This window comes from Bubalus bubalis, chromosome 13 (genome assembly GCF_019923935.1).
Source record: "Bubalus bubalis isolate 160015118507 breed Murrah chromosome 13, NDDB_SH_1, whole genome shotgun sequence".
NCBI lineage: Eukaryota > Metazoa > Chordata > Mammalia > Artiodactyla > Bovidae > Bubalus > Bubalus bubalis.
In genome coordinates this window covers 71,580,501-71,600,204 of record NC_059169.1, presented here as the reverse complement: position 1 = coordinate 71,600,204, position 19,704 = coordinate 71,580,501, and the positions used below count along the sequence as shown (strand labels likewise).

At 40.9% G+C, this 19,704-nt stretch overlaps 1 protein-coding gene across 2 annotated transcripts; it reads right to left on the bottom strand.

The window, feature by feature from the left end:
- Positions 1 to 4,529: 4,529 nt before the first annotated feature.
- Positions 4,530 to 19,127, bottom strand: MED4 (mediator complex subunit 4). 2 transcript variants are annotated; one of them, XM_006060835.3, is made up of 8 exons: positions 18,946 to 19,072; positions 15,726 to 15,790; positions 13,511 to 13,577; positions 11,477 to 11,647; positions 10,035 to 10,092; positions 8,788 to 8,874; positions 7,599 to 7,730; positions 4,530 to 5,215 (listed from the first exon to the last, which is right to left on the bottom strand). In XM_006060835.3, exons 3-8 carry the CDS (start codon positions 13,562 to 13,564, stop codon positions 5,043 to 5,045), a joined length of 675 nt encoding a protein of 224 aa, XP_006060897.1. In that variant the 5' UTR covers positions 13,565 to 13,577; positions 15,726 to 15,790; positions 18,946 to 19,072; the 3' UTR covers positions 4,530 to 5,042. The 2 variants fall into 2 exon arrangements, with proteins under 2 accessions (XP_006060897.1, XP_006060896.1); XM_006060834.3 differs by lacking the exon at positions 15,726 to 15,790 and having other exon boundaries at positions 18,946 to 19,127.
- Positions 19,128 to 19,704: the final 577 nt, after the last annotated feature.

The window sequence follows — 19,704 nt, the reverse complement described above, 5'->3', positions numbered from 1 at the left end:
ATTTGTCCCTCCCCATCTCCTTTCCCTTCTGGTAATCATGCCTTTTCCCTGCATCTGTGAGTCTGTTTTGTAAATAAGTTCCTTTGTATCATTTTTTTAGAGTCCATGTATTAGTGATATCATGATATTTGTCTTTCTCTGACTGCCTGAGTGTGTCTAGGTCCACCCATGTTGCTGCAGATGGCATTATTTCATTGTTTTTGTGGCTGAGTAATACTCCATTGTGTATATGTGCCATTCTTTATCCATTATTTGTTGATGGATGCTTAGGTCGTTTTCACGTCTCAGCTATTGTAAATAGTGCTGCTGTGAACATTGGGTGTGTGAATTTTTTCAAATTTGTTTTCATCTTTTCCGAGTATCTGCCCAGAAGGGGGATTTCTGGATCGTATGGCATCTTAGTTTTTTAGGGAACCTCCTTCCTGTCCCCTTTAGTGGTCGCAGTGTACATTCCCACCAACAGTGTTGTAGGGTTCCGTTGTCTTCCCCACCCTCCTCAGCATTTATTTGTCGACTTTTCAATGATGACCGTTCTGACTGGTATGAAGTAGTACCTCATCATAGTTTTGATTTGTGATATTGAGCATCTTTTCTTATGGCTTTTGGCCACCTGTATGTCTTTGGAGAAATGATGTTTAGGTCTTCTCACTTTTATGATTATGGGGTTTTTTTTGGATGTTGAGCTGCATGTCGGTTGCATAATTTGCAGATATTCTCTCCCATTCTGTAGGTTGTCATTTTGTTTTGTTTATGGTTTCCCTTGCTGTGCAAAAGCTTACAAGTTTGACTAAGTCCCATTTGTTTATTTTTGCTTTTATTTCTTTGGCCTTGGGAAACTGACCTAAGAAAACATTGGTACAATTTTATGTCCGAGTTTTGCCTGTGTTCTTTTCTAGAAGTTTTATAATGTCATGTCTTATTGAAGTCTTGAAGCCATTTTGAGTTTATTTTTGTGTATAGTAAAAGGGAGAAAAAAAATAAAAGGGAGTGTTCTAACTTCACTGATTTTGATGCAACTTTCAAACTTTTCCAACACCACTTGCTGAAGAGACTGTCTTCTCTCCATTTTTTCTCTCTTTTGTCAAAGATTAACTGGTGTGGGCTCTCTCTTCTGTTTTCTGGGCTCTGGGCTCTCTCTTCTGGGCTCTCCTGTTCCATTGATCCGGATGTCTGTTTTCATTACTAGTATCAGCTGTTTTGATACCCTAGTGTTGTCAGAAGTCTGGGAGGGTTATACCTCCAACTTTGCTCTTTTCCCTTAGAATTGCTTTGGCAATTCCGGGTTTTCTGTGGCTCCATATACATTTTAGGATCATTTTTTTCTGGTTCTGTGAAAAATGTTTGGGTACTGTGATAGAGATTGCATTAAATATGTAATTTGCTTTGGATAATATGGCCACATTAATAATATTCTTCCAGTCTGGGAGCATGGGATAGCTTTACATTTTTTTAAAAATCATCTTCAGTTTCCTTTATCAATGTTTTATAGTTGTCAGCATATAAGTCTTTCTCCTCCTAGCTCAGGTTTTTTCCTAAGTGTGTGTTTTGTTTTTTTTTTAATGTGATTTTAAAAGGGATTATTTTTCACTTTCTGATACTGTTTTTAAAGAAATATAATAGATTTATGTAATTCATCTTGTATCCTGCTACCTTGCTAAATTCATTTATCAGTTCTAATATTTTTTGTTTAATGACAACCCACTGCAGTATTCTTGCCTGGGAAACCCCATGGACAGAGCCTGGCAGGCTGCAGTCCATGGGGTCATAAAGAGTTGGACATGCCTGAGCACGCACATATGCACCTTATTAAGTTTGTTTATCAGTTAAAAAAAGATTTCTTTTGAATCTTTAGGTTCTCAGTAATTTTTAAGAGTGTAATAAGATTCAAAACCAAAGTTGGAGAACTGCTGAATTAGACCATAAACTCATCTTTTTTCATCATGAACCCATTTCTATAAAATCCCTTGCTTCTCCTAGAGCTGGTTATATTTGAATTTTGCCCTGTCAGAAGACTCAAGTACTGTTGTAATACATGCTACAAAAGAATCTTTCTCCAATGAATGAGGATCATTTTTAAAGTTGTTTTAATTGCTTGCTTTTTCTAAATTGTAGGTGCACATTGTAGAGTTTACCATTTACAAATCTCATTTTCTGTTCTGACAAACTTGTTTTAGAGTGAGCTCAAGTAAAATTAGTCTATGTTCCTTGAACTAATGAATTTCAGTTCTTCTTACTCCTATTTGATTATTCACATCCTTCTCTTGCCTGCTCATTCGTTTTACTCCCTTCAACTGACTTAACCCCTTTCTGTCCCTGAAAGTGAAGTGAAAGGGTTAGTTGCTCAGATGTGTCTGACTCTTTGCCACTGCACAGACTGCAGCCCACCAGGCTCCTCTGTCCGTGATTTCTCCAGGCAGGAATACTAGAGTGGGTTGCCATGCCCTTTTTCAGGGGATCTTCCCAACCCAGGGATCAAACCTGGATCTCCCACATTGCAGGCAGATTCTTTACTGTCTGAGCCACCAGGGAAGCCTCCTCCTTGAATGGCAGATATGGGAGGCTTGATAAGAAGAACCCAGGCAAGCCTTGTGGATGAAACTCAATAACTTAATCCCAAGTATGTTGATTGGGAATTCATTGAGGTATGTCTTTATGCTAGCTAGTACTTATATAAACAGGTGTTTTATAGTTTCAGAAACTTAACATAAACTACAAGTTTCTTCCGTTATCTACTTTTTAAAATTTTTAGTAGACAAATTCATTAGGAGCTTGTGAGGTTTTCCATTTAAATCACCAAACTAGACATGAGGGTTTACTTCAAGGGAAAAAGAAAAACCAATCTGGGCTCTTTATTTATAGCAAAAAGTAAAAAGGTAACTTTTCTATTTAGAGGGGGATTGCACTTTCTCAGCATCTGACATGTACAGTGGCATCCAGTAATCACTCTGTAAATATTTCTCTAAAAGAGCGAATGGCCAGAATAAGATTTAGAGCTGTTGAGTAAGCAGTTAATTCTTAAATGGTTGAGAATTGCCTTTAACAGAAAAAACTAATACACTGACTAGCAGTATTCTCCTAAAATGAAATGTCTATACCTCTCTGCCAGGATGCTGGCAAGTCTGAAATAGCTTTTCATGTGTTTGTTAAATCAAGCCCCGAGGTGTCCTCTATCCCAGGCAAGTCCTCCTACACCAACCCTCGAAACATCTGAGGAACATAAAGGAGAGCTGTTTCTATAGGTGTAGGGAGAGGAGCTGAAGTCTGAAATAGAGATGTCCTGAAGGTTCAAGACCTGTACAAAGTCCAAAACCAGGCATGAGAGTAGAAATCCAATCATCAGTTTAACAGGAATAATAAGGACAAGTTCCTGTGTTGGGGAAATTGCTAAATTGTTTGTGTGTGTGTGATGTACCTAAAATGAAGGTTTAATATGCATAATTTATAAGATGCCTCTTCAGTTCTTGCTGGGGGTTTATTCTGTAATATTTAATATTAAAGTCCTGCTAACTTTCTAGAATTTTTTTAAAAATCCAAGTTCTGAGATAAGGGTTTTGGGTGAGAGGTTGTAGAGCTGTACAGATAAACACCAAATGAGCATGTACACAGCAGTTTCATTTGAGGTACATGTGGAACTCCATTTTCCAATCCACTGGTCCACCAACACTCAAAGAATCTAGGTATTCCTTGAGTCCTATTTTTCCATTTCGGTTTATTTTTTTGTTGTGTTAAGTTTGTGTTGGTTTATAAGTGAAAACCCCTCAAGGGAAGAGGTGCTAAGATTCTTGGATTGTGAATGGCAGGGACCTTAAGGGCTTTAGGGCCCCAGTACTTAGATTTGAATGTGAAGGCTTCACACAGATGCCGCTTCAGCAGGTTAAGAAGCAGATTCCTCAATCTGCCTTCTAACAACACCCGAGTGATTTTCATACGCTTGGCTTGTGGCCACACTTGAGAAATACCACTTTCGAGATAAAGTGTAACTAGTTATTGTCCTCTGCACAAATCTAACATCCGTCACATGGGCTGCTGTTTTTTTTTTTTTTTTTAAACAAAATATATATAGTGTGCCTTTTTTTAAAAAGATAAGAGTCTATACCAGGAAAAAGAGTAAACGATGCAGTACTGTCTAAAACTGAAAAATCAAAATATAGTTAACCACCAGAAAAAAAAGTGATTCTAGGAGCTGCAGTAAGAGGGAAGGTGAAGCCTGAGAGTGTTTTCCATTCTAAAACACTTCTTATAATTTATGTTTGTTATGACATTTCTATGGTAAGTTGTCAGAAAAAAAACCTACTTCATTTTGTTTCTTCTAAGAACGGCAGTCTGCCTTTAAGAAACCTACCAAAGTTGGGATTACCAGTTCAGATGGATACATCATCATCTTTGATATCATATATGAACATATATGATACTGCATTATATTTGTTCATCTTCCAGATTCTAAAGTATGTACAAAATGCAACTGGATTTATAGAAATATCTTACCTACACTGAAAGTACATTTAAAATTTTTTTAAAACATACAAGAATACAAACAAAAATAAGTTTATTTACAAAAAAATACAATAATTACAAACAGTATAAATTGAGATGATTTCTCCTCTTCCTGTGACAGAAAGTTAATAGCCTTTCCTTTCAAATGAAGGTTTCTGTTATATAATGCACACTGAGTGATCTGCTCTTGCTTATGCTTTTCTAAACAATTCCAGGCCTATTAGTGATATGTACATGGGTCATTTCCCTCAAATCTTATTTCCAGTACTATGCACAAATCCAACACAACTGGAACAGAACAAGGTAAGACAGCATTGAGCTGAAAAAGCTTTACCCCAACAGTAAAGTGTGATTTTTCTTCAAGTATTAACCTAGTGGTTTAGAACTAAAACCATAATTTTTGGCTTTAAAAAGAAAGTCCACTATGATTTTTAATGGGCAGAACAATTCTACTACAGCCAACATCACCTGGCTAGCTTTCCACGTTTGCCATTTAAGAAACCGATTTCTATAGTATTCAATTCTGTATGCTCTTTGTCTTACGGTCTCTAATCAGAGTCACTGCTGCTGCTTGAGGAGTCCGTTGACATAACCTCTACATCATCCTCGTTTTCTTTGTTGTGCCCTGGAGGTTCCAACAGAAAGTCATGACTGTGGTTTGGTGGTAACATGTTCATTGCCATGTCATTTGACTGCCATGGATACTGTGGAGCAAGGACATCTGGACAAAAAGACACACACATGAGAACATTTCTACTAACGATTCATTCACTTCTTCTTTCCTTCATGCAAATACTTTGAAAAATTTTTTAAAGGTTAGAAATCAAAATATACATTTGGCCAAATTAATGATCAAACTTATCAAGGAAAAATGTGATGTTTTAGTAACTAGAATCTATGATTTATTTTTTTAAATCATACTTTCCTACAGTCACTATTCAAGACGGTCACAATTTCAAATCAAATGTCCTCTCTCTCTCTCTCCCTCCCTCTCTCTATATATATTATGCACGTATATTAACAATATCTAATAGGTCATGCATAGTACTTTCTATATATTCTCTCTATATACACATTATAAATAGCTAATGTGTACTATACCAAGTATTGCAGTTTAGGCTGCCTCTAAGCCTTCACTCTTCTCCCTGGACCCTAAACACGGCTCTCCACCAGCAGCAACGGTGTTCGGCTCTGCCCGTAGAGGGCGCTGCAGGGACTCCACAGGTGGTGGTGGCGGTGTCACCAAGTCGTGTGCCCAACTCTTGCGACCCCATGGACTGTAGGCCACCAGGCTCCTCTGTCCATGGGATTCTCCAGGCAAGAATACTGGAGCAGGTTGCCACTTCCTTCTCCAGGGCATCTTCCCAACCCAGGGATCAAACCCAGGTCTCCTGCATTGCAGGCAGACTCTACTGACTAAGCTAGGACGGAAGCCCATAAGAGGAAAAGACTTCTTCCCCTACTGGGCCTGCATTCCCTCCTGTGGTGCCTGGTTGGTGTGCAGGATGTCAGCGGCATCCCAGCTGGATGGGATGGCGTAGTTCCAGCCTTCTGCTGGGACTGTACTGACATATATGGTACAACCACAATGAGAAAAATGAGGTGATACTAAGGGAAACTAAGGCACAGTGAACTCCCAGTTTGTCTTAGTTAACAGTGTTCACAAAAGCATTTTTAGTAACACAGGGACAGCATGACAACGAAACATGAAACACTGAAAAAGCATTATCTAGAGTACATTTTTAGCAATGTAAAAAATACAGGGTGGGGCTTCCCAGTGGCTAGGACTCTGCCTGCCAATGCCAGTAATGAGGGTTCAATCCCCGGTCCAGGAACTGGGATTCCACATGCCACAGGGCAGCTGGGCCCGTGCAGCCCAACTACTGAGGCTGCTCTGTGTTCTGCAACGAGAGAAGCCACCTCAATGAGAAGCCGGCTTGCCGTAACTAAAGACAGCCCATGAACCACGACAAAGACCCAGTGGAGCTGAATAAATGAATAAATTTAGAATAGGTATTTTTAAAAATACACAGAAAATCATGAGATATGTAAAATATTAAGTGACTGCCCCCAAAATTTTTTCCTTTCTTATGCCTTTTAGAAAACTTTTAAAAAGTTCTACCAGATGAAAACAAGTAGACTTCTATGTGAAACTGAGGGGGGCTGAAGCTCAGAATGAGCTCTCATAAAAAACATACTCAATTTAGTTACTAAAAAGTCCATTAGAAGCTTTGTTATTCACTTAGTTAATTTGGGGGTTTTTAACAAGTATGTTCATGTGGTATCCTTTAAACTGAATACTTCTTACTCTGTTTATAAAGTATGGTTCATTAAAAAAAACTATGTCTGGAGCTTAAGTTAATGAGAGGCCTAATGCCTGAGGAAAATGGCACAATATCACCTTATTCTAATTTCATGGGGCTTCCCTTGTGGCTCAGCTGGTAAAGAATCCACCTGCAATGCAGGAGACCTGGGTTCAATCCCTGAGTTGGGAAGATCCCCTGGAGAAGGGAAAGACTACCCACTCCAGTATTCTGGCCTGGAGAATTCCATGGACTCTCTAGTCCATGGGGTCTCAAAGAGTCGGACACGACTGAGTGACTTTCACATCACATAGATTCTAATTTCACAGCCTCCGTCTAGAACGGTCTTAAACGAGAGGAAGCAGAGAGCAGCATAAACTGGTAGTTACCTAACTCTAGCAACTAAAATCGGAGAAGGCAATGGCAACCCACTCCAGTACTCTTGCCTGGAAAATCCCATGGATGGAAGAGCCTGGTAGTATGCAGTCCATGGGGTCGCCAAGAGTCAGACACAACTGAGCAACTTCACTTTCACTTCTCACTTTCATGCATTGGAGAAGGAAATGGCAACCCACTCCAGTGTTCTTGCCTGGAGAATCCCAGGGACGGGGGAGCCTGGTGGGCTGCCGTCTATGGGGTCGCACAGAGTCGGAAACGACTGAAGTGACTTAGCAGCAGCAGCAGCAACTAAAATAAGATGGGTCCAGACCCTCAAACTTGTTCAACAGCCAGGTCTTTGTCTTCATCATCATCTCTGAAAAAAAGCCATTATCTTGAAGTACTATTCTGATTAACACATACCTGGCAGTCTGCCTGCTGCAAGTGCATCCCCTGGGAGATGACCATTTACTCCATTAGTGGAAGGATTGTTCATCTGACCCAGTAATCCACTTCTCATCTCCAAATCAGTTGGGTATGGTCTCCGTGGGTCCCCTAAAAAATACAGCCTGCTTTTAATTCAATCACATATGGAAATATGCTTAAATACCTTCTTTGAAATATTGATTTTCCTTGGTTCACTTTGAAAAACTCAAGCCATATTTTAAATTTTGGAATATTAAAGTCATCTTATCAATTGCTATTAAGAACATGTTAAAATTTTAATTACATGTATTTTTATATCTTCTTTAGATCTTCACAATAACACTATATGAAAATTGTCATTTCAGCAACCATTCCAAATGACAAAATTATAATCCTGATTCCTCTAAATTAAAACCTTTTCCTAATAACCTTTTTATCATGTCATTTAAAGACTAATTCCTGGGGACTTCCCTGGTAGTGCACTGATTAAGACTGAGCTTTCACTGCAGGGGCCTCAGGTTCGATCCCTGGTCAGGGAAGTAAGAGCCCACATGCCACACAGTACGGCAAAAAAGACTAATTCCTCTAACTTTCAGGTAGAGAATCAGAAGCCAGTGATGTTCATTTCCAAACATGAAAGCACACTGTTTAGTTTTGGGCTGATGAAAAGTTGGCCAGATTTGAACCAATACTGGGGTATTTTCTCACCAACTCTAAATTATTTACCCTCCAAAACTGCAGCCACCCTTAATGTTTCAAGCTATGGCAAAATACCACTGTCAGGAGTGACTGAAAATAACTACTTCCCATCCTCCCAAAAGGCTGGAGCTCTACCTCAGGTCTCTGGCTGTCAATACACGTTGCAGTTTCTCTCTCTCCTGTTCCTTAGTTACTCCAGCTTTCTGCACCCTCTACACCTGCTGCCTGGTGTCCAGTGCTTCATCTTTATACCCTAAGAGGTGGGACTGTCTCTCAGGCTGGAGCCCTTGTGGAAATCCCTCGAAAAAGTTGGCTTCTGGCCAGCCAGGGTTTTCCAGGTATACAAATACAGCTTTAGAATCATCACATATTACCTTGTATTTTAAAATATATATTCTATATTTAAATCTTTTTTCCAATTTTTTTGTATAGTTACCTAAGAATTTTCACAACCACATGTATCTAGTAAAAAGAGAATAATTTTTACCTGGGACCCAGGTCAGTGGGGCGCACACAGCATTACTTGCACTAATCCTGTGTGCATACTTAATTATTTCTTCAGAGGAAATAGCACCTGAGAGAGTCAAGAGGAGTTTTAACATTTCAGCCTACTAACATACAAGTCTGTCAGCGCATATGTCACAGTTACACTTCATATTCATTTAATACACTTAATTTTATTACACTTAATACATACACTTCATTTTTTATATTCATAAAAAAGTGCACGTAAGTAGTAGGATGTATAGCATGGCCTAGTTTTACTATTATTATTGTCACATATGTATTACACATCTAAGAAAAATCTCGAAGAACACACATCAAACATTAACAGCAGTTAATCTAAAATAGGAAAAGAGGGAATTTAGATGTAAATCATACCTACAAATCATGAAAAGCAAATAGCCAAGGTTTTCATTACAATTCTGACTTTTAGTATATCCAAACTAAAAGATCCAAAATGGAAGCCTTTTGGCCTTTAAAGAGAAAAGCAGGACAGGACGAGAAGGCAGGCTGAGCGTCTCCCAGCACCACCAAATGGGCACACCCCAAAGCCTTACTCAGTTCTGACTTCATGGTGCTCTAGTCCTATTCGAGTTGTCCACTGCATGCTCTCTCATCCTCCATCCCATCTTTCAAGGTCCACCTCAAATCACATTGTTTCCAGCCCATATTCTGTTCTCCCAACAATGTAAAAAACCCATTGTCTTTATTACACATTTAACTAATAGCCGTAACTTCTTTATCTCATTTTGTAACCTAAAAAAGGATGTGACACCTCCCTAACAATGTCCAGCACAGGGCTGTAACATAGCAGACACTTCACAATGGAAATTCATTGGAAACTTTTTAACAGCATGACATGACTACCATTAATACTCTCATCAGTTTCTTGAACGGAGTAGGCAATGGCACCCCACTCCAGTACTCTTGCCTGGAAAATCCCATGGACAGAGGGGCCTGGTGGGCTGCAGTCCACGGGGTCGCTAGGAGTCGGACACGACTGAGCTTTTGACTTCACTTTCACTTTTCACTTTCATGCATTGGAGAAGGAAATGGCAACCCACTCCAGTGTTCTCGCCTGGAGAATCCCAGGGACAGGGGAGCCTGGTGGGCTGCTGTCTATGGGGTCGCACAGAGTCGGACACGACTGAAGTGACTTAGCAGCAGCAGTTTCTTGAAACCAAAACTTGAGTCTTTCAGAAAGTCATTTAATGTTCCCACATTACTAACCTTTCCTTGCTTTTTCTATTGACTTGAGTTTTTCTTTTGCTTGGTAAACAGCTGTTGCCTAATTTAAACAACATTTTAAAAAGAAATACAGATTATTCATAACTATACCAAGTCCAGTTTTTGGCCTAATTCACAAAATCATTTATCCCATAGAAACAATATATAAAACTTGGAAATCCCCACAATTTATTTGTAATATTCTGAAATACCACTTGGGTATCATTTACATCAGCTATAGTCAATGAGAAAAAAACCATATTTATGTATTTATGAATTAGCCTCCATTCACAAATTAATTGTTGGAAACAAAACATAAATTGGATTGTTTGCTACCATTTTTGCTTTATGTCTTCTATCATAAGAATGTAGAAAACAGACCAGGTACTACTCCCAAAACAATCCTTACATTTGGTTCAAGGATAAAACACCAAAACTATTTTTTTTCCTAGTTTACAAGATAAGTTTGTAGGTTGAGAGTGTCATTTATACATTATCAATGCATAATGACTATTACAATGAACTCTTCCACATACCCACCCTGGGCAAAGACAAACTCAGGGTAAAATGAAGCTGACCCTAGCATATGCATCCTCAGCCATAACACAGTGGGTAAAAGTAGGCAGGCAGAGAGATCTAGGTTTAAGTTCCATCTCTCTATTTTTACCCTCTTGGGCAAGACAGGTATTCATTTAAAGTCATGGTTTCATCTGTAAAAATAGAAAAATGGTACTGACCTCATAAAATTGTTAAGATTAAGCTAATAGACTAGTGCACCAGGGTGCACTAGTAAAACTGTCAGTTGCCATTACCTAACTCATAAGATTTATTCTTTTTCTAGCCCTCATGTTCACTGTCTTTAGAGAAGAGGCTGCAAAGTCTGGTCCGAATGAGAATCAAACTCAGTTCTTCCTGCAATACCACCACATAACAATTACGTTGGTCAGCACTGAGAGAAATAACTGAACAAATAAATTGTCTCTTTGAAACAGTAGAACAAGAAAAACTAAGAGTCCTTGACATATCCAAATCCCACCTCATTTAAGATGGAAGATGACATAAATTAATGTAAATTTTAATCAATTTATAAAATTGGTATATATTTTTACTAATTGCAAAATTTCTAAAACTGAAGATTTAGACTATTAATAAATGAAACTTATATGAGGACAGGATAAAAGTAAAATGTCATACTTCTGTGAATTCAATCTTGTGAAATCTTTAAATAATGAAAATATGGTTCTAAAGAAATGCAGAGTATCTGAAAATAATTAAAAAGTGAATGACATGGTCTTTCATCTAATGAAAGTGACAAGTTTGGTTAGATTTTAGACCTGGAAATTCAAGTTTTCTGCCACTTCAAAATTCTGAAAATAGGTTTATTTTTTGTACATAGAGTAAATAATAGCCCTTTTTACATTAAGAACCAGCCTCTATCAGCTTACCAGTATCTGTTCTGCTTCTTTTAGCTGTTTTTGTAGTTGCTGAATATCACTGTCTCTCTTTTCAACTTCTTTTTCTAAAACTTGCATTTCATGATGGATTTTTCCCTGATTAAGTGCCAATTTCATTAGTTCCTGAAATTCCCCATCTCTGTGAATTAACAACTCCAGGACCTGTGAGATAATAGTTGGTTAAAACAGACGACAGAATACTGGAGAACTACATTTCCAATGAAACCAGCCACACGTGAACTGGCAAGTCCTCAATTTTTTAACACCTTCAAAGTATTATTTTCTAATCATTATTAGAAATAAAAATAGCGTATCTATGATTATTTTAGAAAAGAGATTAAACAAGATTTTCTACTTTTTCTAATTATATGCTATTCTTTCATACAAAAGAAATCTTTCAGAACTAGCAATATGCCAAAATGAGCAGGCTTATTCATTTCTCAGGGAAGGCAAAATTTACTTGAGATGATTTTAGTTGACAGCCCTGGCAACCCACTCCAGTATTCTTGCCTGGAAAATCCCATGGACAGAGGAGCCTGGCAGGTTGTCCATGGGGTTCCAAGAGTCAGACACGACTCAGCAACTAAGCATGTATGTATGTTAGTTGACACCGGGAACTGAACAGACATTTCTCCAAAGATACACAAATGAACAAAACCAGAAGAAAAGGCACCCAATATCACTAATCATCAGGGAAATGCAAATCAAAATCACAACTGGATATTACCTTGCACCAGCTAGGTGATATCATCAGAAAGACAAAAGATAACAAGTGTTGGCAAGAATGTGGAGAAAGAGGAACCCTTAGTACACTGTTGGCAGGGATCTAAATTAGTGCAACTACTGCGGAAAACATTCCACTAAGTGTGGAGGACACTTAAAAAGTTAAAAAAAAAAAAAAAGAACCACCATATGATCCAGCAATTCTGTTCCTGGGTATTTATCCAAAAGCAATGAAATCACTACTTGCAAAAAGACATCTGCACTCGTATGTTCACTGCAGCATTATTCACAACAGCCAATACATGGAAGTAATCTAAGTGTCCATGATGGATGAACGGAAAAAGAAAATGTGATGTAGATCTATACACATGCACATACACACAAAGGAGTATCATTCATCCACAAAAAGGAAATCCTGGCATTTGGGATAACATGAATGGACCTTACAGAACATCATATTAAAGGAAGTAAAGTCAGACAGACATTGTATGATCTCAGTTACCCGATGAATGTTAAAAAAGCCAACACACAAGAAAAGAGCTCAGGTTGGTGGTGGCCAGAGGGACGGGAGTAAAATGGGTGAAGGTCAAAAGGTACAAACTTCTAGCTGTCAGACAAGTAAATTCTGGAACTGTAACATACAGCATGGTGACTGTAATTAAGAATACAGTACTGAAATCTCAAAGTTGCAAAGAGTACATCTCAGTAACATAAAGTTCTTAAAAATGTGCAGAATGCAACAGACATTTTTCCAAACACATACAAATTGCCAACAGGTACATGAAAAGGTGCCACCTCCACCTTCCTTGCAATTTTCTTAAACGGGCTTATCATAAAAGACTTCCTTGGAAATCTAGTGATTAAGACTCTGTACTTCCACTGCAGAAGGTGCAGGCTGGATCCCTGGTCAGGGAACTAAGATCTCGCATGTTAACTAAACTTATAATGGTAATCATTTTGCAATGTGCACATATATCAAATCATAATGATATACATATTAAGCTAATCCAGTTTAATGTATTAAATATATTATTATTTGTATCAAATATATCATTTAACATATTAAATATATAGTTAAATATAGACATTAAATATATTAAATAATGTATTAAATATAACATAATTATATGTCAACTATATCTCAATTACATCTCACCTAAATGATGCAAAAAAATCCATTTAAAAACTGCAATTAATAATTGAATAGTCTGATCTTCCTGTTCTCACACAAAGTAAACATAAACAGGAAACTGAAGAAATGACAGAGGTTTTTTGTTTTTAATTCAAAAAGAAACCACTTACCTGGTTCTCCTCTCCAGACTGTAGCAACTTTTGGTTTCTTGAAATTGCCAGCATTTCTATAAGTTCTCTATAAAACAAAAACAAAGTCTGCAAAGTAAACACAACAGAGGCTCTCTTATCTGACCTCACCCAGCTGATGTGCAGGACTGATGGTCCTCACAGCAAGCAGACTCAGAGCTCCTGCCCCACAGGCCCTCTGAATGGGCTTCAGCTCTCACCAGCACAGCCCATTCTCACCAAGACTCAGCTGTGCTCAGTACCAGCCCCATTTATTCAAGTTTTACTATTACTATCATTATATAAATCAATATGGAGTAGATAAACACAAATCAAGTATGACTGTGAACAGGAAGAACTGTTTCTATAAAAACCTAAGCCAGGAAATACTCAACAGAGGTGTTTCAAAGGAAAACTGTATCGAACCAAGAGAAGTCAAGTCATAAAAACTCAGCAAGAGCTGCCCTAAGACTGCCTGATGAGTGGCCAAGGGCTCATTTCACTTTAAAGAAACTGAAGGAGAAAACGCAAATGATGAATTACGGGTGGTTTATGCAAGAAAAACTCCTGCTCCATCAGGGGTCTACAAATGCAGCCCATCTGTGGTTTACGTAAGTAGCTATTTTAGGAAGACAGCCACGCCTCTTCATTTATATATTGCTAAAAGCTGCTTCCCCATGACAAAGGCAGAACAGAGTAGTTGTGACGGAGAACTTCTGGCCTGCACATTTTTTAATTAACCAAACAGGTATCAACTAAGAGGGATTCTTACACATAATAAATCATACATTTCTAGAATGCTTCTCTGTTAAATATGTTAACTTTCCTATATGAAAAATAGTAGAATGATTGGGAGGAAATGTGCAGCAGGCATTTTCTATCTATACGTTAATTTCAAAATCGATGATAGATGGGACAATTCAGGAAAGGACAGCTTCACAATTAGCCGCCTGACACTACTGGTCAGTCCGGTTTGCACCTTTTTATCTTCATTTTCCATTTTACCTTCATATTCCCACCATCCACCTTCCTCTCACTAGCCTCAGGCTATTTTAGTGGATGGTACCAACTGGACTCAGTATTTCCCACTACTACCTCCCTCCCATACACCACTACGTATGAATTAATTAAAGCTAATTAATGAAAAAAGTGAATAAAGGGGTGAAAAGTTCATACATTCAAATATTTCCTGAGTGCCTATTATGGGTCAGGCACTTTCTAGATGATGTGAGTTATAAAAATGAATTAAAGTCTAATGCAGAAGTGAAGAAAATATATAAGTAAAACCAGAGTTGACAAGGATTAGGAAGAAAATTAAGCGGAGTGTTATAGCAGAAAGCGTCAGGGAGGTAGTCTGGCTACTTACACTGTGTGGTCAGGGGAGGTTTCTCTACAGGGTTATCTTTGGAGTAAAGCATGAACTAAACAAGAGAAGCCGGCTAGCAGATGTGGGAGGAAAGAATGCTTGTCAGAGACACAGCCGGTGCATCAGCGCACAGGTGGGCTTGAGGAAGCACACCGGAGGTGCCAGGGAGGGCACAGAGCAAGGACGCGAGGGCTGCACCGTGTGGGGCAGGAGCCCCAGCCCGGGGAGAACTCCAAGGTCATCACAATACGGAACGTAAAATGCACAGACGTGTAATGCCCTTGAGTCATCCCGAAACCATACCCCTCTCCTTCCCCACCCTGTCCCTGGAAAAACTCTTCCACGAAACAGGTCCCTGGTCCCGCAGAGGTTGGCGTCTGCTGGTCCAGGGCCTTGTCGGTCAGGTTAAAGGATCAGTGTTTCACTCCAAGTGCAAAGACAAGTTACTAAATTGTTTTAAACAGGAAAAGGACAGGACCTGATTCATGTTTTTAGACAATTACTGAGCTATCTGGAGACAAGACTCTAAGAGAGCTAGAGTGCGAATCAGGTCAGGTGGTCTTTGTAGGAGCTCAGGCAAAAGAATGACACCGGCTTTGACTAGGTCCTGGGCATGAGGATTTAGTCATGGAAATGGGGAAACCTGGACAGATTTAGGGTATATATTTTGGAGGCAGAGCTGACAGGACTTGCTAAGATGACCAACTATTTTAGCCCATTTCTGTACCCCTTAATGAGATGAAGAGTTGGGAACCCCTGCCCTAAATGCAAGCTGGCCTCTGGGTGCTGGGCTGGGGGTGACCGCGGGGAGCATGGTGGGAGATGCTGAGAAAGGAAGTACACGGGGCTGACCAAGAACTCAGGCACGGACATCAGGGCGTGGATTCAAGTCCTCTACTCCTTTCTTCTTGTGCGACCTGGAAAAGATGTTGGGATTGTCTGTATGGTGGATCCCTCATCAGCCAAATGTAAGTAATCAAAGCACTACCATATAGAGAGATTTTAAGGAGGTGATGTCCGTATTTATCTGAAGGACTTAAAACCCTGGCACCCTTCTACACTGTTGGCTGGAATGTAAATCGATATAACCACTATGGAGAACAGTATCGAAGCTCCTTAAAAACTAAAAAGGGATTTCCCTGGTGGTCTAGTCTGCCTGCCAATGCAGAGGACACGGATCTGATCCCTAGTCAGGGAACTAGGATCCTACATGTGTGTGTTAGTAGCTCAGTTGTATCCGACTCTTTGCGAATCCAGGGACTGTATGTAGCCCACTAGGCTCCTCTGTCCATGGAATTCTCCAGGCAAGAATACTGGAGTGGGTTGCCATTCCCTTCTGCAGGGGATCTTCCCAACCCAGGGATCAAACCCAGGTGTCCCTCACTGCAGGCAGCATGATACCAATATAAATTTTCATCAGGAGTCAAAATAACCAGAGAGAATGTAGGGTGGGAAACTGTGACCAATGGCGTTGGACTGGAATTGTTATAATAAATCATAGATAGCCATTTCAAGACCTTGGAGCCATACATGACCCTAAAGCTAAAACAGGCCCTTGAATGAAGACAACATGATTAAAAATTAGAACTATGCATCAATATACACCTGAAATATGTAACAAGTATGCCAGTTCTATTTGATACAAATTATTTGGATTTCCCTGGTGGCTCCAATGGTAAAGAATCTGCCTGCATTGCAGGAGACCGGGTTTCGATCCCTGGGTCAGAAAGATGCAAATTAATAGGAATCAGAATCCGGAGGCAAATTATTATAGCCCTTAGCTGAAATTCACATTCCTGATACTACATCTTAACCAAATTCCAATTTAATAATCCATGACGAACAGTATACTGGAAATAGTAGTGAACTGAGAGTACAGGACACCACAGTTCTCATCTCAATTCAGCCACTAACTAGTCACACATCCTGAACCAGGCTCATAGTAAATACCCAGCAAATGGGATGTTAAATCCATGAACCTAACTTCTTTGAATCTCTAGTTCATTTGTAATAGAGATCACTGGATTAAAAGATCCTACATGTCACAGGGCAACTAAAACCATGTACCACCTACTGAGCCCATAAGCACAGAACTCACCATGCTTTGCACACGAAACCACAGCAATTTGAAGCCTGTGAACCACAGCTAGAGAGTGATCCCCGCTCACCATAACTATTAATACAAATAAGTAAGTTAATTTTTTAATAAAACTAAAACTACCATGTGATGCACAATCCCACTCCTGGGCATATGTCCAGAGAAAACCGTAATTCAAAAGGGTACCTGCACCCCAGTGTTCGCTGCAGCACTGTTTACACCTGCCAAGGAAACGGAAGCAGCCTAGCTGTCCACTGACAGAGGAATAGATGAAGATGTGATACACATACACAGCTGAATGTTACTCGGCCATGAAACAGAATGAAATATTGCCATTTACAGCAACAAGGATGGAACAAGACATTACCATACTCAGTTGGACAGAAAAAGTAAGTATCATATGATATCGCTTATATGTGGAATCTAAAAAAATGAAACAAATGAACTCATTTACAAAACAAAAACAGACTCAGAAAACAAATTTAGGGTTACCAAAGGGGGAGAGTGGGAAGGAGGAGGGATAAATCAGGAGGTTGGGATTAGCATATACACACTGCTCCATATAAAACAAATCATCAACAAGGATCTACTGTATAGAATAGGGAGCTCTACTCAGTACTCTGTAATAACCTATGTGGGAAAAGAATCTGAAAAAGAATATATATGTAATAGGTAAAAAAAAAAAAATCTTGGTATTCTTCTAAAAATTAAATCATTAAAGATACGTTGCCTGTAAGCTTAAATTATACAAAATGTCCCATCTCTAGGAAGCCTGCCTCCCAGGTAATGAGCATTAAGCTAAAATACCTTGTTTAACTCACAGGAAACATCCTGACCAGGCCCACCCCCGAAGGACTGCAGGGAAGAAGAAATTAACAATTCCCCTCCGGAAGCTGTGGGAAACATTTGATTTGCCTCCCCTCCTAGTATAAAAGAAGACTGAATTCTAACTCAGACAGGTGGCTCTTTCTGGCTTTCTGAATAAAGTCGCTATTCCCCTGCCCCAACAATTCATCTCTCTATTGGCCTGTCATGAGGCAAACAGTAGGAGCTAAGACTGGATAACTGATACACACACACACACACACATAACTGAATCACTCTGCTGTACACGTGTGTGAGTGTGTGTGTGTGTTTGTTGCTTAGTCGTGTCCGACTCTTTGCAACCCCATAGACTTAGCCCACCAGGCCCCTCTGTCCATGGGACTCTCTAGGCAAGAACACTGGAGTGGGTTGCCATTTCCTTCTCCAAAAGGAACTATAGAAAGAAAGTGAAGTCGCCCAGTTGTGTCCGAATCTTTGCGACCCCATGGACTGTAGCCTACCAGGCTCCTCCATCCATGGAATTTTCCAGGCAAAAGTACTGGAATGGCTTGCCAGTTCCTTCTCCACTGTACGCCTTAAACTAACACAGGATCTGACTACACCGAGGACAGGCCTTGGGGGGGGGCTCCGCGCCACAATCACTTTTGACACAGACGCTCCTCTGGGTCAGTGGGCTCTCCGCAATTACACCAAGCTCCTCCTCGTAGTACCCCTGGGGACCGTCTCCCAGCGCGCAGCACCCACGGGAGTTCGTTATACGTCTGTCGAGTGTCGGTGGACGAAGGGACCCACACCCGACGACCTCTGACGTCCGCTAAGATTCCCATATTCTGGAGATCCAGGGTCACTGTCAGTATTAAGATGGACGTGAGTCTGAGCAAGCTCCAGGGGATGGTGAAGGCCGGGGAAGCCCGGCCTGCTGCAGTCCATGGGGGTGCAAAGAGTCGGACGCGACTGAACAACAACAAAGAGGGCTCTTGACCCCGAGTCCCTGAGGGTTGCAGAACCACTTCCACGGCGCTCGGGCACTGTCCCTCGGGGCGCGACCCTCCCCTTCGAGCCCCGGGGAAACAGCCCAAGGCAGGCCGGTGGTCCCGACTCAGTCCTCCCAGCCCAGCCGCAGCAAGGGCCTCGGGCCGACGGCCTCACCTCGACAAGACCTCCAGATCTTCCAGCGCTGACAGCAGCCGCTCTCGCGTGCTGTTACCGCCGGCCGCTCCTAAGCCGCCGCCCGGCCGCTCCTTGTCCTTCTCGCCGCTCGACGCCGCCGCCATGGTGCCCACGGGCAGGCGTGCGCGCAGCTGCGCACTGGCGACGAGAGGCGGGCTCGGCCAGCGGAAGGAAGGCTCGCCGAGGCGGGGAGGAGCGACGGGCCAGAGCGCCCCCTGCGCGCCTGGCGGTACGCTGAGGGCGCCAGCGCTCCCTGCTGGTCAGTGAGAGCTTCTCCTTCCACGCCCTGATTCAGTTCAGTTCAGTCGTTCAATCGTGTCCGACTCGTTGTGACCCATGGACTGCAGCACGCCAGGACTCCCTGTCCATCGCCAACTCCCGGAGCTTGGTCAAACTCGTGTCCATTGAGTTGGTGATGCCATCCAACCATCTCATCCTCTGTCGTCCCCTTCTCCTCCTGCCTTCAATCTTTCCCAGCATCAGGGTCTTTTCCAATGAGTCAGTTCTTCGCATCAGGTGGCCAAAGTATTGGGGTTTCAGCTTCAGTTCCACCTCCTGGAGGCAGAGCCAAACCGAGAACTGCGGGCCAACGCGATCATAGTCTCCTAGCCTGTGCTTAGTCGCTCAGCCCTGTCCAACTCAGCGTCTCCTAAGCGTTAAGTTATTCAAGCAGGAATGGGAAGCTTGCGCTCAACGGGTTTTCAGCATTCGGAGGACTTACTTAATGGCCTGCCTCTG